This window comes from Rhamphochromis longiceps, linkage group LG20 (assembly GCF_057381845.1).
Source record: "Rhamphochromis longiceps isolate RC_006_pf linkage group LG20, R_longiceps_female_GT1.1, whole genome shotgun sequence".
Lineage (NCBI taxonomy): Eukaryota > Metazoa > Chordata > Actinopteri > Cichliformes > Cichlidae > Rhamphochromis > Rhamphochromis longiceps.
In genome coordinates, this window is record NC_140576.1 from 39,110,436 (window position 1) to 39,137,410 (window position 26,975).

Here is a 26,975-nt window from a genome sequence, read left to right on the forward strand (position 1 = left end):
TTTCTGAAAGCGCTGTAACTAAGTTTAAGAATATAATCCACCCACTGTTATCATCTTCAATGTCCTGTACCAACACAGAGCAGAGCAGCTATCTGAACGCTACTCCAACAGAAGTCAATTATCTTGTTAATAATTTCACCTCCTCACTACGTACGACTCTGGATACTGTAGCTCCTGTGAAAACTAAGGTCTCTAATCAGAAGTACCTGACTCCGTGGTATAATTCTCAAGCACGTACCCTAAAGCAGATGACTCGTAATCTGGAGAGGAAATGGCGTGTCACAAATTTAGAGGATCATCATTTAGCCTGGAGAAATAGTTTGCTGCTTTATAAGAAAGCCCTCCGCAAAACCAGAACATCTTACTACTCATCACTGATTGAAGAAAATAAGAACAACCCCAGGTTTCTCTTCAGCTCTGTAGCCAGGCTGACAAAAAGTCAGAGCTCTGTTGAGCCAACCATCCCTTTAACGTTAACTAGTAATGACTTCATGAACTTCTTCACAAATAAAATTTTTATCATTAGAGAAAAAATTACCAGTAATCATCCCACAGATGTAATATTATCTACAGCTACTCTTAGTACCATTGATGTTAAGTTAGACTCTTTTTCTCCAATTGATCTTTCTGAGTTAACTTCAATAATTACTTCCTCCAAGCCATCAACGTGTCTTTTAGACCCCATTCCTACAAAACTGCTCAAAGAAGTCCTGCCATTAATTAATTCTTCGATCTTAAATATGATCAGCCTATCTCTAATAATCGGCTATGTACCACAGGCCTTCAAGCTGGCTGTAGTTAAACCTTTACTCAAAAAGCCATCTCTAGACCCAGCAGTCTTAGCTAATTATAGGCCAATCTCCAACCTTCCTTTCATATCAAACATCCTTGAAAGAGTAGTTGTCAAACAGCTAACAGATCATCTGCAGAGGCATGGTTTATTTGAAGAGTTTCAGTCAGGTTTCAGAGCTCATCACAGCACAGAAACAGCTTTAGTGAAGGTTACAAATGATCTTCTTATGGCCTCTGACAGTGGACTCATCTCTGTGCTTGTCCTGCTAGACCTCAGTGCAGCGTTCGATACTGTCGACCATAATATCCTATTAGAGCGATTAGAACATGCTGTAGGTATTACAGGTACTGCACTCCAGTGTTTTGTATCATATCTATCTAATAGACTCCAGTTTGTGCATGTAAATGGAGAGTCCTCTTCACACACTGAGGTTAATTATGGAGTTCCACAGGGTTCAGTGCTAGGACCAATTCTGTTTACATTATACATGCTTCCCTTAGGCAGCATCATTAGAAGACATAGCATACATTTTCACTGCTATGCAGATGACACCCAGCTCTATCTGTCCATGAAGCCAGATAACACACACCAATGAGTTAAACTGCAGGAATGTCTTAAAGACATAAAGACCTGGATGGCCGCTAACTTTCTGCTTCTTAATTCAGATCAAACTGAGGTTATTGTACTCGGCCCTGAAAAGCTTAGAAATATGGTATCTAACCAGATTCTTACTCACGATGGCATTACCTTGGCCTCCAGTAACACTGTGAGGAACCTTGGAGTCATTTTTGACCAGGACATGTCCTTCAACGCACATATTAAACAAATATGTAAGACTGCGTTCTTCCATTTGCGCAACATCTCTAAAATTAGAAATATCCTGTCTCAGTGTGACGCTGAAAAACTAGTTCATGCATTTATTACTTCCAGGCTGGACGACTGTAATTCATTATTATCAGGAAGTCCTAAAAACTCCCTGAAAAGCCTTCAGCTAATCCAAAATGCTGCAGCAAGAGTCCTGACAGGGACTAGAAAGAGAGAGCATATTTCTCCGGTTTTGGCTTCCCTTCATTGGCTTCCTGTTAAATCCAGAATTGAATTCAAAATCCTGCTCCTCACATACAAGGTCTTAAATAATCAGGCCCCATCTTATCTTAATGACCTTGTAGTACCATATCACCCTATTAGAGCACTTCGCTCTCGCTCTGCAGGCCTACTTGTTGTTCCTAGAGTATTTAAAAGTAGAATGGGAGGCAGAGCCTTCAGTTTTCAGGCCCCTCTTCTGTGGAACCAGCTTCCAGTTTGGATTCAGGAGACAGACACTATCTCTACTTTCAAGATTAGGCTTCAAACTTTCCTTTTTGCTAAAGCATATAGTTAGGGCTGGACCAGGTGACCCTGAATCCTCCCTTAGTTATGCTGCAATAGACATAGGCTGCCGGGGGATTCCCATGATGCATTGAGTTTTTCCTTTCCAGTCACCTTCTTCACTCACTATGTGTTAACAGACCTCTCTGCATTGAATCATATCTGTTATTAACCTCTGTCTCTCTTCCACAGCATGTCTTTTATCCTGTCTTCCTTCTCTCACCCCAACCGGTCACAGCAGATGGCCGCCCCTCCCTGAGCCTGGTTCTGCCGGAGGTTTCTTCCTGTTAAAAGGGAGTTTTTCCTTCCCACTGTTGCCAAAGTGCTGCTCATAGGGGGTCATATGATTGTTGGGTTTTTTTCTCTGTATCTATGAAGTGCCTTGAGGCGACTTATGTTGTGATTTGGCGCTATATAAATAAAATTGAATTTAAATTGAATTGAATTAATGTGCATACATAGTACATGTATGCATCCAGTTAACACACGTGGAGTTTTCACTTCAGTAATCATGATGCAAACATCTGCATTATAATTAGGTCAACGTTTGACCACTAGAGGGCGTCATAACTCCAAAACAATGTGATATAGCTCAGTGGTTCTCAAACTTTTCACAGCAACGACACCTCATAAAATAAATGGCTCTTGAAGTACCATCCTAATGACCGACATTAAAGTGCAGTAGTATAGGCCTGTTTAACACCACATACAGTTTACACAAGACACTTTTATTTCTTATATCAATGTTATTTATTGTAAATGTCATAAACAGGATGTGACACGTGATAATAATAACAACTGTACTGCATTAAAACATTGACAGCAGGTGGGATAGCCAATCTTTAAGTGCTGATGTATGAACCCTGGATGACTCCAAACTACTCTGCATTTATTAAGGCTGTTGTGTTTTTAACATGTTTTAGTGTTTTGTTTCTTGTTCTATTTAATCTGAACAAGCCCCTAAAAACAGTCAGTGATCACTGTCGGCCTCTCGGTTTTTATCACCACTGTTAATTTTAAAGCTCAGTGTTTAAACCCTTAGGCTGTAACTCCAGCCCAGCCCATGCAGCAGTAGAATCTTATATTGCAGTTGTTCTCCTGACTTGGTCCGTTTACAGCATCCTGCCATGCGATTGCATTTGTCTCTAACCATCAGGATCCTTCACGTTAACTTTTATGAGTGGAAAAAAGTTACCGTTCATCCTCCAGCTTCACTGTTTATGTTATGCTAACATAGCTGTGTCACTAGCGATCACGTAGCACATCGTTATATACCAGCTAGCCCAACTTCAGTAACCCTACAAACGTCACTGCTGTTTAGTTTTCTGTCTTCATTTATGTTGGAAGTGACAGCAGAGCTGTATGTTTGAAATTTTGCTGTTGCGGCTAAGCTGCAGGAATGTTGGCTTCACGACCCTCCTTCGTAGTTCGTGTACGTCAAAGCTCCGTTTGCTCTTCGTGGCGTTTCAGCCGACAACACCAAATGTGGGGGCCTTGCTGGATCCACTGTCCACCCACCATGTGATGACCCTCTTCTGGGATCCCCCCAGCCAAGGGAAATACACAGCTCTCAATACACCGCTGCTGCGGCGCTACTCCCTCTTTTACATAGAGTGGGCCATGAAACTCCTCTCTCTCTCTCGGGCGTGGGTGATGGTGCCGCTCTCAAGCTCATGGAGAGCACGCTGTCCTTGCTAGGAACGGATGACGGCGGATTCCTCTTCACTCACGTCTTTCTCCGACAGTGGCTTGGTATGACTTGACCTCGCCAACTCCCCGCTGCTGGCTGCAAAGGATTACCCCCCTCTCGCTGAAGAAGCTGATCGCATTCAACTGGCTACCAGGAGCTTCGGCATCCGGGCGATAGTTCCCGACTCACCGACAGCATCTCCTGCGCCCACACCGATTCTCCTGGGAGCCTCCAACTCATCAATTGTGGCTGGCATCGTGGAAAAGGGCAGTGTCTTTACCATCTGCGTGACAGCGCTGTGGTGCCTTTGCAGTTTTAAGTCCCAGGGAAACAAGCCCACCAGCGTTCTGTAGCAGCCGTGGCTGCTGGCCATAAGGAAAGGCTGCTCTTCATAGAGGACTCGCGCTCGAGGAGCTCTTAAGCTAAAAATAAGCTTCCTAAAATAAGCTTTAAATTATTTTAGGAACAAAATCTGTCTGAACCTTTGGAGGAAATATGAAATATTAAGTCCAGTTTCCACCAGGATCACCTACAGTAACATCAGGATGATCACAGCAAATTGGTCATCAGCTGGCAAAGCTAACAAGGGTTTAACCTGCAGTTCACATGAAAGAGGCTGGGCTGGCAGCATCTGACCAAACATTATTGAGGAGTGGCATAGCTGTAATAATAGAAAGATGTGAAGATGTTACACAGACTACAGACTGAAGGAAGGACAGCAGTGTCTGGTTCAGAGTGATTAAAATTGAGCTCTTTATAGCCTTCAGTCGTTCAGACTGTAAAAGAGCTGGTTTATGAAGAAGTTTAGCATATTTGTAAGAAACCTGGTAAAAATGAGGACTGTGAGTGAACAGACTGGTCAATGTCACAGCTCGATCAAAGGGATTTTTAGTTTTTATTCTCTCAGCTGGAGTTTAACACTCTGAAACAATAAAAACTGTAATCAAACTCAAGATCAGACTAAACCTGATCTGAGGCCAGCAGGTGCAACCAGCTGATGTTCTCAGATCAGATATTAATGTTTATAGTTCAATAAAACTAAAGCAAGTGTAACAGTGTATATTAAACACTGATGTCCATCATCAAACACAAAGACTTTGGAACACTGAGGGATCTTCATGACACTATTTTTCAGAGATCTGATTGGTCAGCAGACTGTGATTGCTTACCTTCTATCTCTAATGTGGAACCACATCTCAGAACTTTGATAGAAAATACAGATTATTGAGCAAAGGAGGCTCTGCCCAGACACAGGAGCTGCAGGAGACAATGTTAGCTCACTGAGACTTCTCCCACTGGGATGTCTGACAGTTTACTGCTGCAGAGTCACAATCAACACAACAGAGTAGTGCTGTGCGTGTGTGTTTGTGTGTGTGTGTTTGTGTCCAGGTTTCACTTCCACCTTGGCCTGTGCAGCTTTGTAGATAAAAAAATAGAAGAGTTGGTTGGACTCTGGTTCTGTGAATGTGGCAGATGAGTTAAAGTTGCAGTATGTGTGTGTGTGTGTGTGTGTGTGTGTGTGTGTGTGTGTGTGTGTGTGTGTGTGTGTTTTGTTTCTGGATGTTTCTCTGCTTTCACTGTTGAGTCAATCTGACCCAAACAGGATGTTCATGCAGAGACTTGATTTTTCTGCTTTTCCAAACCTTTAATTTGTCCCCATAATTTCCAAAAACAGATATTTGCATATGAATAAACATGTGTCTGGCTGTGCAGGAAACTCTGGTTTATGGTAAAACAAACCATACAAACAATGCATGCCTCGAGCTCTGAAAACCACACACACTGGAAGCGAAACAGAGCTGAAACATGGACATGCCTTCACTTAGTGCAAAGTCAGGGGAGACCAGTGTAGGCGGAGCTAACATGTTTAGTTTTTATTGGCTGTCAGATATGTCAAGTTCTGTGATGATGACAGGAGACATTTGCACCTGAGCAATAATCAGCCCTGTTCTGAGCTGATGCTCTCAGGTGAGTTACATTCATAAACTGACCCAGGATCAGCTGTTTGAGCTGATGTTTGCTGCAGAAACAAACCTGCATTAAACACTGCGAGCGTGTCAGAAACTCAGTGTGCATTGTCAGTGCCCTCATGTGGTGACAGGGTAAACTGCACAGTGTGCTGGTGGCAGCTCACCTGTGAGTCGGTGTGTGTCAAACAGGCTGAGAACACCTGAGAAAGACCGCCTGCTGAGTCAGTGAGCAGCAGAGCAGCTGCAGGTGGTGGAAACAAATTTGATATCAGAAACACAATGCAGGCTGGGTTCAAAGGTCACCCTAATATCAGTCAGTGAAGGCTGCTGCCAAAACACAGCCAGAGGCAGGAAAGGGTTTCCTGTTTCCTGCAGCTGTGGTTTACAAATGTGTGGTGTGTGCACTCATTCAGTGTTACACAGGTGAGTCAGTAACTCCACCTCATCTGTGCAGCAGTTAAAGGCAATGATCAGTGAATGGAAACCAGGAAGGAAATCAATTCATAAAAACTTCCCATCTTCCAGCTCGCTCTTTGCCCTCTCCTTGGTGGATGGCGCCCCCTGCTGTTCACCGTGTGTGTCTGTTTGCAGAAGCCACAGGAAGCTGTCCAGCTGGTTCTTTGACGGAAAAGTTATTCAAGCCCGCAGCATCTCCATTGAAACAGAAAACTCAGGACTAAACATGACTTTCTGACCCCCCTCCCACTTTAAGCTGTAGGGACATTTGTAACAATATCAGCATCGAAACTGAACAATGATTTAAAGACAAGGTAAAACAACAATAACAACAAAAACAGGTGTGTAGGCAGTGACATCACCGAGGCTATTAGTTATCTCCGTTATCTGATTGAAATAAACTGCTCTCTGATATTAATGCCAAGGATCAGCGCTGGCCAGAGTTTAAACACCGGATCAGATACAAATATTTCCTGTTTTACTCAAACGTCGTGCTGATACAGCTGCAGGAGTGTGTGTGTATTACTGGACAGGTAGGTGTGGTTTGCTGTCTGGTGTGTAATAACTAACCGCGTGCTTCAATAACGTGAGTAAACAGTTGATAAAGTTTTTTTTCAACTCCAGCTCTCCTGCCTGCATGGACGTTATGTATATGCGCATGCGCCGTGGCGCCCGTGTCCGTCAGGGCGGTGATCTCTCTCCTGTTCTGCGTGTCTCTCTCTCTCTCTCTCTCTCTGTGGGAAAAACCCAAGTAGGAGGAGGACTCCTTCCTCTTCTCCGTCTTGTTCTACTCCGGCGGCGGTGAGCTCTGATTGGAGTAAATGATAAAAAGCTCCCGGTGCGCGGCGGTGAAGGCAGACAGACGCACGCGGATGTGTCTCCGGAAGCGCAGCGGAAGCCGCCCCGCGGACCTCCTTCAAGCCCAGATTGTGAGTATGAGCTGCAGAGGAGGGGGCGGGGAGCGCGCTTTCACTTCAACCCCCGTGCGGGCTCCCGTCCGCGGCCACGCTGCTCCTCCCTCCCCCCCTGCCAACGAGCGGCCAGTGTGCGGGGGTGGGGGGAGAGGAGGACCCGTGTCTCCTTTCCTGCTTCCTCTCTCAGTGACATTGGACCGACAGCTCTGGGGGAGGAGTGAGGAGAGGAAGGCAGCTCTTTAGTCCTCTTTCCTTCACTCCGTGCTTGTTTCCTTCAGCTCTCATGTGTGCCAAAGACCTGCGGAGGCTCAGTGAGGAAGGCCCGGTGCAGACCAGCAGGGACAAACTTTAATGGGTTAGAGCGGACTTCTGTTCTCCTGCTGTGACAGATGTTCTGGTGTTGTTAGCCATGTTTTGGCGTTCTGACAGAGGTTCTGCTTTCATGAAAAGACGTTCTGGTGTTCTAGCGGAGGCTACGATGTTCTGACAGATGTCCGGACAGATGTTCTGACAGATGTTCTGACAGACGTTCTGGTCTTCTAGCAAAGGCTAAGATGTTCTGACAGATGTCCGGACAGATGTTCTGACAGATGTTCTGACAGACGTTCTGGTGTTCTACTGTGAACGGTATGATATGGCCAAAACAATCCATAAATCCAAAATACTCCCCAAAAAAGGGCACACACAGCTTGGCCCAGACTGCAAGGTCCTCATGGTGATGTGATCTGCCTGACACATCATGTCTGTTAGAAATATTGGGGTAGCTCTCTGGGGTGGCTGTGGCTCAGGTGGTAGAGCAGATCAGCTACTGACTGGAAGGTTGGTGGTTCGATCCTTGGCTTCCCAGGTCTGCATGCCAAGTATCCTTGGGCAAGAACCTAAAACTAACCCCAAGTTGCTCTCCGATGCATCGGAGTGTGAATGTGTGTGAATGCTTAGAGTACAGAAGGAAGTGCTTGTATGAGTGGGTGAATGAGGTCTGTTGTATAGATTGTATAGAGCGCTTTGAGTACTCCGGAAGAGTAGAAAAGCGCTATATAAGAATCAGTGCATTTACTAGAGCAGGGCGATATGACCAAAAATATTTATCACCATATACATTTGAAAATTTGCGATAACGATATAACTGACGATATAATTGACACTAGACAAAATACTTTACAACTCCTCAACTTTATTAGTGCAAAAAAAAAAAAATCAATGTATTTTCACTTAAACAAGCAGCTGTTTATGTGCATTAAAGTTATATAAAAATGTAACAGTGCAAATTCCTCGCTGACAGTTTCACCAAAAGGCGTTTCCAGTGGAAACTGGCCGACATATCCTCAGCATAACCATGTATAATATCCACAAAACTGGTTCTGGTGTTCTAGCAAAGGCTAAGATGTTCTGACAGATGTACGGACAAATGTTCTGACAGATGTTCTGACAGACGTTCTGGTGTTCTAGCAAAGGCTAAGATGTTCTGACAGATGTCTGGACAGATATTCTGACAGATGTTCTGACAGACATTCTGGTGTTCTAGCAAAGGCTACGATGTTCTGACAGATGTACGAACAGATGTTCCGACAGACGTTCTGGTGTTCTAGCAAAGGCTAAGATGTTCTGACAGATGTCCGGACAGATGTTCTGACAGACGTTCTGGTGTTCTAGCGGAGGCTACGATGTTCTGACAGATGTACGGACAAATGTTCTGACAGACGTTCTGGTCTTCTAGCAAAGGCTAAGATGTTCTGACAGATGTTCTGACAGATGTTCTGACAGACGTTCTGTTGTTCTAGTGGAGGCTACGATGTTCTGAGAGATGTACGGACAGATGTACGGACAGATGTTCTGACAGACGTTCTGTTGTTCTAGCGGAGGCTACGATGTTCTGACAGATGTCCGGAGAGATGTTCTGACAGACGTTCTGGTCTTCTAGCAAAGGCTAAGATGTTCTGACAGATGTCCGGACAGATGTTCTGACAGATGTTCTGGTCTTCTAGCAAAGGCTAAGATGTTCTGACAGATTTCCGGACAGATGTTCTGACAGATGTTCTGACAGACGTTCTGGTGTTCTAGCAAAGGCTAAGATGTTCTGACAGATGTCCGGACAGATGTTCTGACAGACGTTCTGGTGTTCTAGCGGAGGCTACGATGTTCTCACAGATGTCCGGACAGATGTTCTGACAGATGTTCTGGTGTTCTAGCAAAGGCTAAGATGTTCTGACAGACGTTCTGGTGTTCTAGCAAAGGCTAAGATGTTCTGACAGATTTCTGGACAGATATTCTGAAAGATGTTCTGACAGACGTTCTGGTGTTCTAGCGGAGGCTACGATGTTCTGACAGATGTACGGACAGATGTTCTGACAGACGTTCTGACAGACGTTCTGGTGTTCTAGCAGAGGCTAAGATGTTCTGACAGATGTTCTGACAGACGTTCTGGTGTTCTAGCAAAGGCTAAGATGTTCTGACAGATGTACGGACAGATGTTCTGACAGACGTTCTGGTGTTTTAGCAAAGGCTAAGATGTTCTGACAGAAGTATGGACAAATGTTCTGACAGATGTTCTGACAGACGTTCTGGTGTTCTAGTAAAGGCTAAAATGTTCTGACAGATGTTCTGACAGATGTTCTTACAGGCGTACTGGTGTTCTAGCGGAGGCTACAATGTTCTGACAGATGTCCGGACAGATGTTCTGACAGATGTTCTGGTCTTCTAGCAAAGGCTAAGATGTTCTGACAGACGTTCTGGTGTTCTAGCAAAGGCTAAGATGTTCTGACAGATTTCCGGACAGATGTTCTGACAGATGTTCTGACAGACGTTCTGGTGTTCTAGCAAAGGCTAAGATGTTCTGACAGATGTCCGGACAGATGTTCTGACAGACGTTCTGGTGTTCTAGCGGAGGCTACGATGTTCTCACAGATGTCCGGACAGATGTTCTGACAGATGTTCTGGTGTTCTAGCAAAGGCTAAGATGTTCTGACAGACGTTCTGGTGTTCTAGCAAAGGCTAAGATGTTCTGACAGATTTCTGGACAGATATTCTGAAAGATGTTCTGACAGACGTTCTGGTGTTCTAGCGGAGGCTACGATGTTCTGACAGATGTACGGACAGATGTTCTGACAGACGTTCTGACAGACGTTCTGGTGTTCTAGCAGAGGCTAAGATGTTCTGACAGATGTTCTGACAGACGTTCTGGTGTTCTAGCAAAGGCTAAGATGTTCTGACAGATGTACGGACAGATGTTCTGACAGACGTTCTGGTGTTTTAGCAAAGGCTAAGATGTTCTGACAGAAGTATGGACAAATGTTCTGACAGATGTTCTGACAGACGTTCTGGTGTTCTAGTAAAGGCTAAAATGTTCTGACAGATGTTCTGACAGATGTTCTTACAGGCGTACTGGTGTTCTAGCGGAGGCTACAATGTTCTGACAGATGTACGGACAGATGTTCTGACAGACGTTCTGGTGTTCTAGCAAAGGCTAAGATGTTCTGACAGATGTCCGGACAGATGTTCTGATAGATGTTCTGACAGACGTTCTGGTGTTCTAGCGGAGGCTACGATGTTCTGACAGATGTACGGACAGATGTTCTGACAGATGTTCTGACAGACGTTCTGCTGTTCTAGCGGAGGCTAAGATGTTCTGACAGTTGTTCTGACAGACGTTCTAGTGTTCTAGCAAAGGCTAAGATGTTCTGACAGATGTCCGGACAGATGTTCTGACAGATGTTCTGACAGACGTTCTGGTGCATTAACAAGAGTTCTGTTGTCATGAAAGACATTCTCATTAGGGGTGGGTTTTTATAATCGATTCATCGATTAAAATCGATTCTGGCTTGGATAACGTAAAATCGATTCATTAAAATCCTGAATCGATTTTTTAATATAAATTTATTTTGTCCGAAATGCCAGAATCTCTGGTGACATCTCACAAAATTTCAAGAACCACCAAACAGTAAATGAGAGCAGGTACAGGGATTCTGCACATAGACTTAAACACACAGCGCGACCCGCGGATCAGAATCAGTTAGATGTCGCCTTTCTCACAGTCGGGGCTGAAAGCCGACAGCTCGCTGATCCGGGTCCGCGCTTTGTGTTCACACCCTTTATGCGCTGATTCTAAAGCTGTTAGTTTGATCTCTCTCCAAACAATATTGACCGAACCAGCAGCAAAAGAAGATCCAAACGCTTCACATAAACATCGTTCACTCTTTTACTGTTTTGCTTCCATTGCGATGCGCAGCTCTCTCTCTCTCCCTCTCTCCCTCCCCCTCTCTCCCTCCCCCCCCCCCCTCTCTCTCGAACAGTTTCGCTTTCTTCATTATTCGCTTGCTTGTTACGCACAAGTCTACTGTTGTTTACAGCGCTGTCGGCCGCTGTTTTTTTCCCTTTTACATTCTTCCGAAAAGAAAACCTCATTTCTGCTGTTCAATACTGAACAAATTTAAACTTTTTAATATTATTCAAAATGCAAAATGCTTAGCCGTGTGTCTAATAAAACCGCTGTAACGTCAGAGGTAATGTTCATTAATTAATGGTTTTCTTTCGTTTTTGATGTACTGCAGAATATTTTTATAAAATCCCAGGCCAGGAAAATCACCTTCATGTTTTTCTGTGTTTTATCTTCAGCTACTTTGACACAAAGGCATCTGCTGTGATGCTCACACCTTGGATAAAGTCTTGCGAGTGTCAGCTTCCTTTTTATAGATACAAAAATATGTAAATGTTCTGATCTGAATTATACTTCTGACTGTCAAAATTTCCCAGATTTAAATCGAATCGAATCGAATTAAATCGAATCGTGGATCGAATCGATTTGGGACCTTGTGAATCGGAATTGAATCGATTCTAGAAATCAGTGACGATACCCAGCCCTAATTCTCATGTTCTGAAAGATTTTGACCTTGTAAGAGAGGCTCTGAAGATCTGACGTAGGTTCTGGTGTTCTGACAGACGTTCTGGTGTTCTAGCAAAGGCTACGATGTTCTGACAGATGTTCTGACAGACGTTCTGTTGTTCTAGCGGAGGCTACGATGTTCTGACAGATGTCCGGACAGATGTTCTGACAGACGTTCTGGTCTTCTAGCAAAGGCTAAGATGTTCTGACAGACGTTCTCGTACTCTGACAGAGGTGTTGATGCCGCTGATGCTTTAGTGTTCTGACACAGGTTCTGTTATCAGGAAATATGTTCTGGTATTCTGACAGAGGCTCTCATGGATAGATACAGGAGCCTGATAAAGAGTCCAGTCTACAATACACAACAAGACACGACACACTTAAAGGTGCCATCTTATACTATAAGATTTAATATATTTACAACAGTGTTTTTTTTTTTGTTTTTGTTTTTTTGTTTTTTGCCTGTCCCGTTTGGCTCTTTTGCATCAGAATTGTTGTCTAAAGGCAAAGAAAGATGCCCAACGGATTTACTTTACCAAATTGACCATCCCAGCCTTGCCGTAATGGTCCATTTGATTCACCTTTTATTGTTTATTTTATTTTCACTTACTGAATACGGGACAGACTTGACTGGGGGAAAGAAGGGGAGAAAGAAAGAGGGAAAGAGAAACAGCTGAGAAGAGGGACGGGGGAGAAGGGCAAAAAACAAAAACCAACAGAATGAGCAGAAAAAGAAAAAAAGAAATAAAAAATGCATCTATCAATCACCTGGATCACCTGCTGAGAAAGAAAAAAGAAAACAAGCAGAAGAGAACAAGAGTAATAGAATAAACAACATCACAATGATCTATGGGAATATGACAGTAAATACTAAATATTCAACATTATTGTGCAGCACATAAGATCAACAGAACACAGTGTGCTTTGAGGTAGGAGCCAAAAAGGGTGTAGTTTGTGGGTGTGATCACCCATGTGTACACCTGTGAGCATGGACGCGCTTGTTTTTTTTTAAAAGGTTCCTTCATGTAATGATCTGCTAGAGGGTGTGGGGGGGCCACAGCCCTGTCCTCCAGGGCATGAAGCAGGTATGGAGGAGATCAAAACTCCAGACATCCAGAGGCCCCCAGAACACAAGAGACCAAGGAAGACCAACAGAGGGGCAGCCGCGCCACTGTCCCAGAAAGAGCTGAGGAGAGTCCCAGATGAGGGCTCACTCAGCAGCCGCGGAGCAGAAGCCAGGGGGAGTTGCAGTGACGCGCCCGTGAGCTCCGCCGGCAGCCAGCCGTGCCTGAGTGACCGAGCCCCAGGCCGAGAGGCCGGGGGCACCCCACCTCCGAAGTGGCCCGAGCGAGCCCCAGGCTCCAGGCCCCGATAAGCGGCCGCCAAGGAGTGAGCCGGTGTGTACCTGGACGCCCATCCCCGGACACAAAGAACCACCAACGCACCGATGTCTGAGGGAGTCCGCCACTGGCAGGGGAAGTGGTGGTAGGGGGAGATAGGCCTCCAAACCTTGGAGGGCCTGAGATGTCCCCAGAGAGGTGGCGCCTGACACCCAACCTGACATATAGACACAGACATACAGGCACACACAGACACAAACATCCATTCCCACCCTCATGCTCTCATATGCACTTACTCCACACTCAACCAACGTGGAGACAGACATAAAGAGACGCTGTACACACGATCACACTCCCCAAGCGTACTCTACAAACCGGGTCTAGGTACCCTTGCCCCTGGAGGGGGAACTGCACCCAGACCCAGGTGGTATTACCTTTTTCCCTGCGGTGGGGGGAGGCAGACCGCCCCGACTCCGCAGCAGCAGGAAGGCCCCACACTCCAGACCGCAGTCGGACGGCCAACTCCTCCTCCTAGCCCCCCCGCTCCAGCAGGTCGCAGAGAATGGGGGTGAGAGAAGACTCCAAACCTCCCTCCACCCGCTCATTGTAGTGTTGATGCATGTGTGTTCTAAGGTGCATTTAAAACCCAGGAGGGCATGGAGCTACCTGCCAGAGAGCAGCAGGTAAGCGCATGGTCCCTCCTGCTAGCCCTCAATGTCTACGTGTATTTAACCTTGAGAGGTGGGCAACGACGCCAGGGGTGGGGTGTACACCCTGATGGTACTTTGGATTCCGTGTATCGTGCCCACCCCCAAGATCCTATATGTATGTGTAATGAGAGTGTGAGTAATGTGAATGTCTAAGTTGTGGGATAAAATTGAGGCAGAGGCAGCCAGAAGGGGACGGGGGGGGTAGCCTCCTCTGCACCCTGGTGACATACCCCTACTCCAAGGTCCTGCATGTGTTAAAAAAGTCCAAATAAAGTTAGTTAAACATGGTAAAATTAAAACTGACATTTTATAACAGAAGTGCAAACAGCATTCAAAAACTTTTTGTGCACTACCAGTTAGGGCTGCTCAATTAATCGAATTTTAATCACGATTACGATCTGGGCTTTCAACGATCATTTTTTTTTTTTTTTTTTTGAGAATTATAGGCGCTTTCAACGATCATTAAAAATGACTGAGCCGATTATTAGCCCCTCCCTCATTTATCTGCGACACCTTAAAGGCTGGTCTGTGAAAATATTGTCGGGCATAAACCGGTCCGTGGCGCAAAAAAGGTTGGAGACCGCTGATTAAGAGGACCCGAGGGAAGCTCGGAAAGCTAAGCAGGAGTTATTTGGAGAGGAGAGAGTGACTGCCGTTGGTTGAAAAGAGAGGTAAAAAAAAAACTTCAGTGGTGTTGCACACTATTTTATATTATTTTTTAAAGTCATTATTCAATACATTGTTATTGTTAACCCTTTAAAGCCGGTCAGAGCAGCACGCTCCGTGTTGTGTAACTATTTTTAAATCCCTGTAGAACCTGAACCGCGTAAGCTAGCACAATAATTTGCATAAAAAGCGCTTGCAGGAACAAAAACATAATATTCCAGAAACACGCTTTGCCGATCCGATCAGCTGTTCGTAACACTTCCCACAGTGAAACAGACGTCAGCGCGAACTATCGCATGTCCGCCATTTCCTGCCCGAAACCGGAAGTGACGTCATTTTCGTGGAAAATTTAGTTTTTTTTTACTTGTAGGCCTTAAAAGCCTATACTGGTCATGTTTGACTTTTCTAAATAGTTTCTGGGATGCTTAGAACTCGAATTGCACTGCTGGAAATAGTTTATTTTGATGCACCTGCTGTTTTCTTTGCAAATCTGCATCATAGGATTGTTTTTTGTTTTTCCTGCAGTGTATAAAAATTGCTGTATCTCCAAAATAAAACTATGAAGACACTCAAAATAAATTTCCTGTTGTTGTAAACTATTTTTTGCAACTTTTTTGTATTTAAAGTTTTGAGGGATAAGCCTCTTAAATTTCTCCAAGTAGAAATATATGTAAAAAAAACAAAAACGATTTTCAATTTTTTTGTAGTTTATTGCACTTTTTTGCCATTAATGTAGTTACTATGGACTTAATGCATACATATTATTAAAATATGGGCTATAACAGTTGTATAGCAACTTGAAATGCTCCCACAAATGGCACTACAACATGTAAAAAAATAATATAAGCTCTGGCGGACTTGGTTCTATAGTAGGTCTTAAAGGGTTAAATAAATATCGTCAAATAATCGAGATCTCAATTTCAGTGAAAATAATCGTGATTATCATTTTTGCCATAATCGAGCAGCCCTACTACCAGTCGAACGTTTGGACACACCTTCTCATTGAATGGTTCTTCTTTATACAAAAAAGGGTGAAATAACTCAGAACCGTGTTTTAGATTCTTGGTAACATCCAGCCTTTACTTTGATTCCTGCTTTGCTCACTCTTCTCATTCTCTCCATGAGCTTCATGGGGTCGTCTCCTGAAATGGTTTTCCAACAGTCCTGAAGAAGTTCCCAGAGATGCTGAGCACTTGTTGGCCTTTTGCCTTTACTCTGCGCTCCATCCCAATCCATCTCCACTGGGTTTAGGTCAGGTGACTGTGGAGGCCTCACATCACTCTCCTTCTTGGTCAAACAGCCCTCACACAGCCTGGAGGTGTGTTTGGGCTCATTGTGCTGTCCTGGCATGTGTCTGCAGGATGCTGTGGTAGCCATGCTGGTTCAGTTATTATGGTTCTTGCCATAATATGAATTCTAACAGTTGTCAAATAGGGCTGTGTTTGACAACTGTGAACCCTGACAGGCACACCTGTGAGGTGAAACCATGTCAGGTGACGACATCATGTAGCTCACTGAGAGAAGGCCGAGGGTTTGCAATCAGCAAAGCAAAGGATGGCTACTTTCAGAATTTAAAATATAAAACACATTTAGTGTTTTTATCAATCTTTCTTTGCTACATAATTCTATAAAGCTCGATGCATATATTTGACGTTTGTATCTACAATGTGTAAAGTAGTAAAAATGCAGAAAAACCATTCAATGAGAAGCTGTGTCCAAACGTTCGACTGGTAGTGTAAATGTAAGAAAAACACCTGTGTGAAGCTGAAGTTTATTTATTTAACACATTACCAACAGTCCATGCTGCACAAAGTGCAATGTAAAATACCACTAAAATAAGATGCACAACAGTGATGCAGGTAAAACATCGACGAGAGGAAAAAAAATAAAACAAGTAAATAAAAACAACAACTAAGGCTGTTAAAACCAAAATGTTTAGGTCAACGTGTGTTAAAAGCCAGACCATAAAAATGTGTCTTTAGTGATGATTTAAAATGTTAGTGTTTGTGCAGGTCTAATATTAAGACGAAGACTATTGCAGAGTCTGGTTCCTGCCACAGAGAAGCCTCTGTCACCACCACACTTTAGTCCAGGAGTAGTTAAGGTTAGTTCTGACCTGGACCACACGGTCCAACAACAAGAATGCAGAGTTAAGAGAATATCATTAACAACCCTTCAAAGTGCCGTCTCTGTGTTGTGTACTGATTTAAAACAAGATTGAAACTTTTCATCGATCTCATTAAGACCGAGGTAAGCCTGCAACTGTAAACTGTAAATAGACCAGTTTCTCCAGAACTTTTGAAAGAAAGGGAAGCTTTGAGATTGGTCTGTAATTGGACAGAACAGTTGGGTCCAGATTGTGATTTTTAAGACGAGGCTGAACTATAGCTTGTTTAAAACATGATGGGACACAGCCTGTAGCAAGGCAAGTGTTGATTAATCTGTGGATAAAAGCCCAACAGTATTAAAAGTATTTTTAAGCAGATTTGGAGGAAGCCGATCTGATGTGCAGTGTGATGATCTTCGGTGATGAACTACCACAGACAGTTCACTCAAACTGAGACAGCTGAGCACACAGGAGGAACACTGAGGTCTGAGGCAGGGGGCGACCAGACATAAGAAACTTTATCAGTAAAAATGCTGAAAAGTCATCAACTATACATCTGACATCACCACATGGACAAAAAATCAGATTAAAACATTATAAAGTACCTGAGGCTGTTTGTGGACACCAGGTTTGAGACAAGCTGAGTGTTTGCAGTCTGTGCAGCCTCTTGGTAAGCAGAGACACAAACATGAAGCCTATCGTTTTTCCATCTCCTTTCAGCGTGTCTGCAGTCACGTCTAAGGCTGTGCGTATGTTCATTCAGCCATGGCTCTGATAATGGCTCAGCACGCACAGTCCTGAGTGGAGCGATTCAGTCCAAGATTTAAGTGCAGGTTGAATTAAAGATGTCAGAACGTCCTCAGCGCTTTCACAGCTGGAGTTCATTTTTCCACAAACCATAAATGCAATAGAAAACTTAGGCGCTATCAAAGTATTAAGGGCTCGTCCTTTGTGGGCTACAGTGCACGGCTTATCCACAAACAGCCCAAAGTTAAAGTGAACAACTCAGGAAAATGATCAGAGACGTGCACGTAGAGCAGGGCGATATGACCAAAAATATTTATCACGATATATATTTGAAAATTTATTTATGTATATTTATATATTTGAAAATTGATGATAATGAAAATTGTGATAACAATATAACTGATGCAAGACAAAATACTTCACAACTCCACAACTTTATTAGTGCAAAAAACCCCATTAATATATTTTCACTTAAACAAGCAGCTGTTTTTTTTATGTGAATTAAAGCTGTATAACAATGTAACAGTGCAAATGCAAATTCCTCGCAGACAGTTTAACCAAAAGGCATTTCCAATGGAAATGGGCTGACATATGCTGAGCATAACCATGTATAATATCCACACAAGTTAAAAACTGGCGCTTTGCAACATGGAACTGCAGTGTGCCAAATAAACAAGTCAAATAGGTATTTTTCAGACCATAAGGTGAACGGGATTATAAGAAAACCAAACAGTCAAACTTGACTCATTCTTCTCGCTTCCTCCACGTCTGTACCATTGATTCATTAATGTTGAATTCTCTCACAGCTGCTCTAGTCCCATGTTCTACTAGTCCCTACTAGTTCTACTCTAGTCCCAAGTTTGAAATCCACTTCATAAGCAGTCTCTTAACAGGAGCCATTTGTGGTCCTTATACACACACACTACTGTAATATTATGTTGAAGCACAGTACGTATCACTCCGCGAGGCTCCTGCCTACAATAGCCGTAATGCTCCAACAATCCATCAGCTGGTGCGCCTTCGTCGCTTACCAAAGGCGTACTAAAACATTTTTGACAGATTTCTGCATGTACCACATAAAATCGGTTAGAGGTCAGTAAGCACAACCAGAATTCATACATAAGGCGCACTGTTGATTTTTGAGAAAATTAAAGGTGTTTAAGAGCACCTTATAGTACGGCAATAACGACGGCACGCTTGCATGTTCTACCAAAAACTGTGCTTTGTTGTGTATCTGACGGATGAAAGCTAAACCAGTTCCACACTAGAGGTGGGAATCACCATACATCCCACGATACGATATTATCACAATACTTAACTCACGATACGATATTATTGCAATTTTTAAAAATATTTTGTGATATTCAGATTCTGTACATAAAGGTAAACTTTATCAATATTCATTTTATCTAATATCAAAGTCTCGCACTCAGTCTTTCTCTCATTTCAGTTTTATTGTTGACAAACTGAACAGTTTGTATTACAGTCTAGTCCAACTTAACTGAATGCAACCATCTGGTGCAATTACAGCTATTCTGAACTATGAAATTTATTCTTGCTCAGAAAAAGGATCAACATGCTCTGAAGTCAGAGCCAAGATGGCGCCGCGGATGGTCGCCTTGGTGCTTCAGTGCGTTACTTTTGTTTTGTTTTTGTGCATTTCTTCTGTGTCTGGGCACTCCTCTGGATACTCATACACCAGAGAAGAGCTCCTTAACTACAGGACTACAACGCCTGTGGATTTATTTCCAATATTTGTCGCATCTGCGGCAGATTTACTGCTGACTCTGACCAGGAAAGCGAGACGCCGAAAGAGAGGGAAGCGAGCCGGCGCACTCGTGCGTTTGAGGAGACGCGGACTGCGAACTGCTCTTCCTGGGATCTTCCTTTCTAATGTACGCTCACTCGGGAATAAGATTGACAAACTGGCCCTGATGAGAAGCATGAACAGAGACTTTGCCTCCTCCTGTGTCTTATGTTTTACGGAGTCGTGGCTCAGTGAGAACATCCCAGACTGCGCGCTCAAGCTGGAGGGCTTCCATCTGCTGCGCGCGGACCGGCAGGCCGCTCTCTCCGGTAAGTCCAAAGGTGGAGGTCTCTGCTTCTACATCAATAGTGGCTGGTGCACAGATGTGACAGTGATTGCTCAGCACTGCTCTTCCTCTCTGGAATATCTTTTTATCCACTGCAAACCGTTTTATTCTCCGCGGGAGTTTGCTTCATTCATCCTGGCCGCTGTTTACATCCCGCCAGACGCAGATGCGCAGGCAGCTCAGTGCGCACTCGCGGAGCAGATTCTCCACACGGAGCGGACATTCCCGGACTCTCTCATCATTGCTCTTGGGGACTTTAACAAAGCCAATCTGAGCCATGAGCTTCCAAAATATAAGCAGTATATTAAATGCCCGACCAGAGAGGAGAGGACATTAGACCACTGTTACAGCACGATCAGCGGGGCCTATCGCGCGGTGCCCCGCGCTTCACTCGGACTTTCTGACCACGTCATGATCCACCTAATCCCCGCGTACAGACAGAGGCTGAAGCTCTCCAAACCTGTCGTGAGGACTAAAAAACTGTGGAGCAACGAGGCTGTGGAGGAGCTTCGCACGTGTTTGGAGACCACAGACTGGGACACATTGAAGGCTGCTTCTAACAGCTTGGACGAGTTTACGGACACTGTCACCTCCTATATCCACTTCTGTGAGGACAGCATTGTGCCATCACGCACCAGGGTGAGTTATAACAATGACAAACCCTGGTTTACTCCTAAACTCAAAAAGCTGTGGCTGGAAAAGAGAAAGGCGTTCAGAAGCGGAGACAGGGACTGCTACAGAGAGGCCAAGTACAGGTTCACTAAAGAAGTGGACATTGCTAAACATCAGCACTCTGAGAAGATGCAGCAGCAGATCTCAGAGAATGACTCGGCCTCTGTGTGGAAAGGTTTTAGGAATATCACCAACTACAAGCCTAAAACCCCCCACTCCACTGACGACTTGCTCTTGGCCAACACCCTTAACGACTTCTACTGCCGTTTTGACGAGCCATCAGGCAGCCTTCACACCTCCAACGGCCCCAACAATAGAGGCACTTTGGACACTAATTCCCCCACCTCTCCCCCCTCCATAGAGCCATCACCACCTTCAAACCGTTCACCTACAACACCCCCCTCCTCACCCCACACAAAAGAGGATTTCACACCACCTCCTCCCACCACAACTCTTCATATTCATGAAGCAGATGTGAGGAAGCAGTTTAAGAGTCTGAATGCTCGGAAAGCTCCCGGCCCAGACGGCGTGTCTCCTGCCACCCTCAGACACTGTGCAAACGAGCTGGCCCCAGTGTTTTCTGGCATTTTCAACTCCTCACTGCAGGCATGTCATGTGCCTGCCTGCTTCAAGTCCTCCACCATAATCCCTGTCCCCAAGAAACCTAGGATCACTGGACTAAATGACTACAGACCCGTGGCTCTGACATCTGTGGTCATGAAGTCTTTTGAGCGCCTAGTTCTCTCCCATCTCAGGACCCTCACGGCCCCCCTCCTGGACCCCCTGCAGTTTGCATATAGAGCCAACAGGTCTGTAGACGACGCCATCAACATGGCCCTACACTTCATCCTGCAGCATCTGGACTCCCCAGGAACCTACGCCAGGATCCTGTTTGTGGACTTCAGCTCTGCCTTCAACACCATCCTTCCAGACCATCTCCGAGACAAGCTTTCCCAGATGAATGTGCCTGATCCCATCTGCCGGTGGATCACTGACTTCCTGACGGACAGGAAGCAGCATGTGAGGCTGGGAAAGAATGTCTCGGACTCCCGGACCATCAGCACCGGCTCCCCTCAGGGCTGTGTTCTTTCTCCTCTGCTCTTCTCCCTGTACACCAACTGCTGCACCTCCACCCACCAGTCTGTCAAGCTAATCAAGTTTGCAGATGACACCACCGTTATTGGACTCATCTCGGACGGGGACGAGTCTGCCTACAGGAGGGAGGTTGAACGTCTGGTGTCCTGGTGCAGCCACAACAACCTGGTGCTGAATGCCCAGAAGACAGTGGAGATTATTGTGGACTTCAGGAAGCACACAGCCCCACTCCCCCCCATCATCCTGACTGACACCCCCATCACCTCTGTGGACTCATTCCGCTTCCTGGGTACCACCATCACCCAGGACCTGAAGTGGGAGCCCACCATCACCTCCGTCATCAAGAAAGCCCAGCAGAGGATGTACTTCCTGAGGCAGCTGAAGAAATTCAACCTGCCAACACGGACGATGATGCAGTTCTACACTGCAATCATCGAGTCCATCCTCACCTCCTCCATCACCGTGTGGTACGCTGGAGCCACTATCAGGGACAAACAGAGACTGCAGCGTGTTGTGCACTCTGCTGAGAAGGTGATTGGCTGCAGACTCCCATCTTTGCAGGACCTGTACACCTCCAGGACATTGCGGCGTGCAGCTCGGATCTCAGCTGACCCTTCTCAACCTGAACACAGTCTGTTTGACCTGCTCCCCTCAGGCAGGAGGCTCCGGTCCATTCGCACCAGAACCTCTCGCCATAAGAACAGTTTCTTCCCCTCTGCTGTTGGACACATGAACAATAACCATATGACTGTTCCCACCACTAACACATGACCCTACGCTGTGTTCACTGCATCATTCCATGTTTGGCACTGATCACCACCTGCACTCATGTATATATCTTTCAACGTAGCACTCTTAATTCTTATTCTCATGTATATATCTCATGTATATCTCATGCACATATCTTCCCACGTAGCACTTTTAATTCTTATCCCTACTTTTATTTTTTTCCATGTCTATTTAAGTGCTATTTATGACACTATGTTTGCACTGAAGCACCGCAGCAATTTCCTAATGTTGTAAACCTGCTCAACATTTGGCAATAAACCCCATTCTGATTCTGATTCTGATTCTGAAAAACTTTTTTGTAACAAAATATCGATTCCTGCTGTCCCTGTATCGATACATTATTAGCAAACAAAATATCCCGATACTACACAGTATCGATTTTTCCCCCACCCGTATTCCACACCACTGAAGTTTCAGCATTTTTACAAACCAGTTCTGGTTCATCGTTTCATTCAACGATCCACTTTCGCCCTTCTCATTCTCCGTCGCCGCCATGTTCATATGAAAACAAAGGCACTGCGCATGCGCGTTTTACCCATATTCTATCACGATATTTTATTTTCTCATCGTTGCCCAACATTATACTGGTGTTACTGTGAACAGTATGATATGGCCAAAAAAATCCATAAATCCAAAATACTCCCCAAAAAAGGGCACACACAGCTTGGCCCAGATGTGGCTCACATCTGCAAGTTTTACAAAGACTGCAAGGTCCTCATGGTGATGTGATCTGCCTGACACATCATGTCTGTTAGAAATATTGGGGTAGCTCTCTGGGGTGGCTGTGGCTCAGGTGGTAGAGCAGATCAGCTACTGACTGGAAGGTTGGTGGTTCGATCCTTGGCTTCCCAGGTCTGCATGCCAAGTATCCTTGGGCAAGAACCTAAAACTAACCCCAAGTTGCTCTCCGATGCATCGGAGTGTGAATGTGTGTGAATGCTTAGAGTACAGAAGGAAGTGCTTGTATGAGTGGGTGAATGAGGTCTGTTGTATAGATTGTATAGAGCGCTTTGAGTACTCCGGAAGAGTAGAAAAGCGCTATATAAGAATCAGTGCATTTACTAGAGCAGGGTGATATGACCAAAAATATTTATCACCATATACATTTGAAAATTTGCGATAACGATATAACTGACGATATAATTGACACTAGACAAAATACTTTACAACTCCTCAACTTTATTAGTGCAAAAAAAAAAAAAATCAATGTATTTTCACTTAAACAAGCAGCTGTTTTTTATCTGCATTAAAGTTATATAAAAATGTAACAGTGCAAATTCCTCGCTGACAGTTTCACCAAAAGGCGTTTCCAGTGGAAACTGGCCGACATATCCTCAGCATAACCATGTATAATATCCACAAAACTTAAAAAGAGGTTAAACACACACAATACGGTAATATTATGTTGAAGCACAGTACGTATCACTCCGCGAGGCTCCGCCTACGACAGCCGTAATGCTCCGACAATCCATCAAGCGGTGCAGCTTCGTAGCTCAGCAAAGTCGTACTGAAACATTTGACAGATTTTCGAGCGCCGTGCACATAAAATCGTTTCGAGGTCAGTAAACACAACCAGAGTTCATACATAAGGCACACGGGATTATAAGGGGCGCTATCGACTTTCAGGAAAATCAAAGGATTGATTTTAAGTGTGCCGTATTTTCCAAACAACACGGTAATAACGACGGCCCGCTAGCATGCGCTACCAAAAATAGTGCTTTGTTGTGTATCTGACGGACGAAAGCTAAACCAGTTCCACACCACTGAAGCTGCAGCATTTTTACAAACCAGTTCTGGTTCATCTGTTTCATTCAACGATCCGCTTTCGCTCTTCTCATTCTGCATCGCCACCATGTGCGTATGTAAACAAAGGCACTGCGCATGCGCGTTTTACCCATATTCTATCGCGATATTTCATTTTCCTATCGTTGCCCAACATTGCCCAACCGTGAACGGTATGATATAGCCCCGCCCTAGCATTTACCATTTACTCTCATAATGACTATGAGGTTTGTTGAATTTCTCAGGTTAACCCTGATCATGTGTTGCTAACCTGGAATTCAAACGTGAGGCCAAGCAGTGTTGCTGCCTTGCTCATGTGAGAGAATTGAACCGTGTTCCTTAAATTTAGAGCTGCATTTGGAACAAACAGACACAAAGTGTTCCTCCGTGCTTCCTTCCTTTCTTGGTGTGTCGATGACTCGTATAGCTTACGTCAGGATAAGCTGCAGTATGGGGATTTATGGGAATGTTGTCATTATGACCATATAGGGTGCTGGGTCTGGTTTCAGGAGGAAGAGACACTGAAAAGCAGAAATAACGTGTTTCTGCATTGAAGGAATCGTATTTCGAGCAGTAGTTTTTACATCCAAGTCCCTCAGAGTGGAACAAACACCTGTCTGTAATCATTACTGATCACCTGCGGGTGCTTCGCCTCGACTCCGTTTCCCTTCTTTCTGAACACCCAGCCCTCCCTTCATGTCACTCTTGGTTTTACATATTAGGCTTAAAAGCATGTTGGAGGTGAGGGTTGTGGGTCATTGCAATAATGTGTCTTAATGTGAAAGTCTTTGGAAGCCTCTGGAAAGAAAGCTGTGCTGGTTTGTTTGAAGTCTCTTGTCAACTTTGAATAAAGCCACCTCTCAGATAGCCGCCGGAGGACGAGGAGCAGGACGGCTTTTTCTGTCTTCCTGTTGCCAGTTGGTACACACTTCCTCTTCCTGCGTCTTTCTTCATTATGTCTGTTGCTTACTTCCTCTTTTTCAGACTGCTCATCTTCTTCCCTTCTGTCTGTTTCTCCTTTTGTCTTGTGTTTCTAGCACTCCAGCCATCTTTGCTTCATCGATGCGTACGTCTGTGGGCTTTTATCAGACGATGCTGCTTCATCAGCCTGTTAAAGGTCATATTCACTCAGAGAACCGCAGCAGTGATTCAAGATACAAGAACTTTATTGTCAGTACAACAGTATACACAGTATGCAGCGTACCGAAATACCCCCCCCCCCCCCCCCCCCCCCCCCCCATGGTGCATTATTAAGAATATAAAAGATAAATCTCCAAGAGATATAAATCTAGGAATTACAAAAAATAGTAACTTATAAAATAAAAAGGTACTATTACTAACTATACAATACTAACTGTACAATAAACAAAGGACAGAGGCAATACGAAGTGGATTGTGCAGCAGGTATTGAACACTTCCAAAAAAAAAAAAAAAAAAAAGAACACAATAACTGGAAGATGATGATGGAGACAGATTGGACAGTACATGAAGCAGATGTGGGACTGACAGAGAAACTTGTGATAAGCCGACATTACCCAAGATGACGATCAAAGTGACTCTGTGTTACCCAACATGTAAGCGAGGAAACTGCTAAAGAAAAAACAAGTGGCTTTAAAGAGTTCCATCTCCTCTCCGTTCATAAATAGACACACAAACATCGTGTAGTTCTTCACATGATAAAATACACATGGAGTCAGCCTGTGACTCATCGTGGTGCCTCCTTAATGTGAGGTCAGAGGTTTGATCCCTGTTCCTTCGTCCTGGATGCTGTCCTTGGACAAACCCCTGAACACAGAGGTTTCCTGTGTGCTGGTGTGTCAGGGTGTGAATATAGAAACGCTAACAGCAGTGAGGGTCCGTTTACAGCCTTTATCTCCCCTAGCCTTAACCCTAATCTCCCCCATTGTCAGCTTTTCCTATTGAAAGTGATAAAGAGTGGTGGCATGATGGCTGACCACTGATTCTAACTTCTTCCTTCCAGAGTTGGAGAAAAAGCATTTTCAGAACCAGAAATTTCAGTTACTCGTTTTTTTCTGTCCATGTGTTACAGTGGAAACATCCTCAGCTCCACCTCTGATGGTGGGTGAAGTTCTCGTCTTTACGGAGACTTTGCATGAAATCACGGTGCACAAAAACTTAACTGTGTTTGCCTGAATGGTTCGTTAACTGGAATCTGATGAACTGGATTAAAATGTGACTGTTTAGTACAGGTGTCATTGCTCCCTCTGCTGCTTTCTTGGTCATATGGTTTTACACTCGCCACACTCACGTCCTCCAAATGTTTACAACTAATTGAATGCATCAGGAGCTCGTTCATCTCTGCTGTTCGATGTTCGAGGTTTAACCCTTTATTGACGATGGGCCCGCTGACAGGCCCATTTTACAAGCGCTCTTTAAACGACGGTAACTCCGTCATCGTTTATGCTAGAGAGAAAATGTGGACGCTTACTGAAAGACGAGAAAACTTTATGGTGCATCTTTAGAAAGCACGAGCAACCGATGGTCCAATCACATGTAAGAATTGATGATGCATGGGTGTGAAGAAGTGGCAACGCCCCAAAAAAGGCCTGCAGATTTAAAAAAACTGAGTGGCTTAGGCTCAAAAACTTCATTGTACATATTTAGTATAGTTCATTTTTAGAGTTGATGTGTTACATTTTGTTTCTGTGGAATATCAGTTTCCACTTAACTATAAATCTGAAAACACAGAGTCTGTTTTTTATTTTCGTCCACTGTAAACTGTTGTTGCGTTGTCACAACAATACAGTGATGTAAAATGACTGACAGATATTTAAAGCTGGGGTTATTCTGAAAAAAGGGGCAAAAGCATGCACTTATAGTGTGATTTCTGCCCCTATTACAGCCAAAATGACCAAATACGTCCAGGCGGCCTAATGATGCTTG

At 44.4% G+C, this 26,975-nt stretch overlaps 1 protein-coding gene across 6 annotated transcripts in view; it reads left to right on the plus strand.

Moving 5' to 3' along the window:
* Positions 1-6,321: 6,321 nt before the first annotated feature.
* Positions 6,322-26,975, plus strand: part of rgs19 (regulator of G protein signaling 19) — a 53,942-nt gene continuing 33,288 nt past the window's right edge. For 2 of the 6 annotated variants that reach the window (XM_085393606.1, XM_085393605.1), the window contains exon 1: positions 6,323-7,206. Coding sequence is in view for 2 of the 6 variants with exons in the window: in XM_085393605.1 (XP_085249731.1) it covers positions 7,099-7,206 (108 nt within the window). In the remaining 4 variants the exon portion in view is untranslated. Of the gene's footprint in view, positions 7,207-26,975 lie in introns of all 6 variants that reach the window. The other 4 variants (XM_085393609.1, XM_085393610.1, XM_085393607.1 and 1 more) reach the window with 3 other exon arrangements.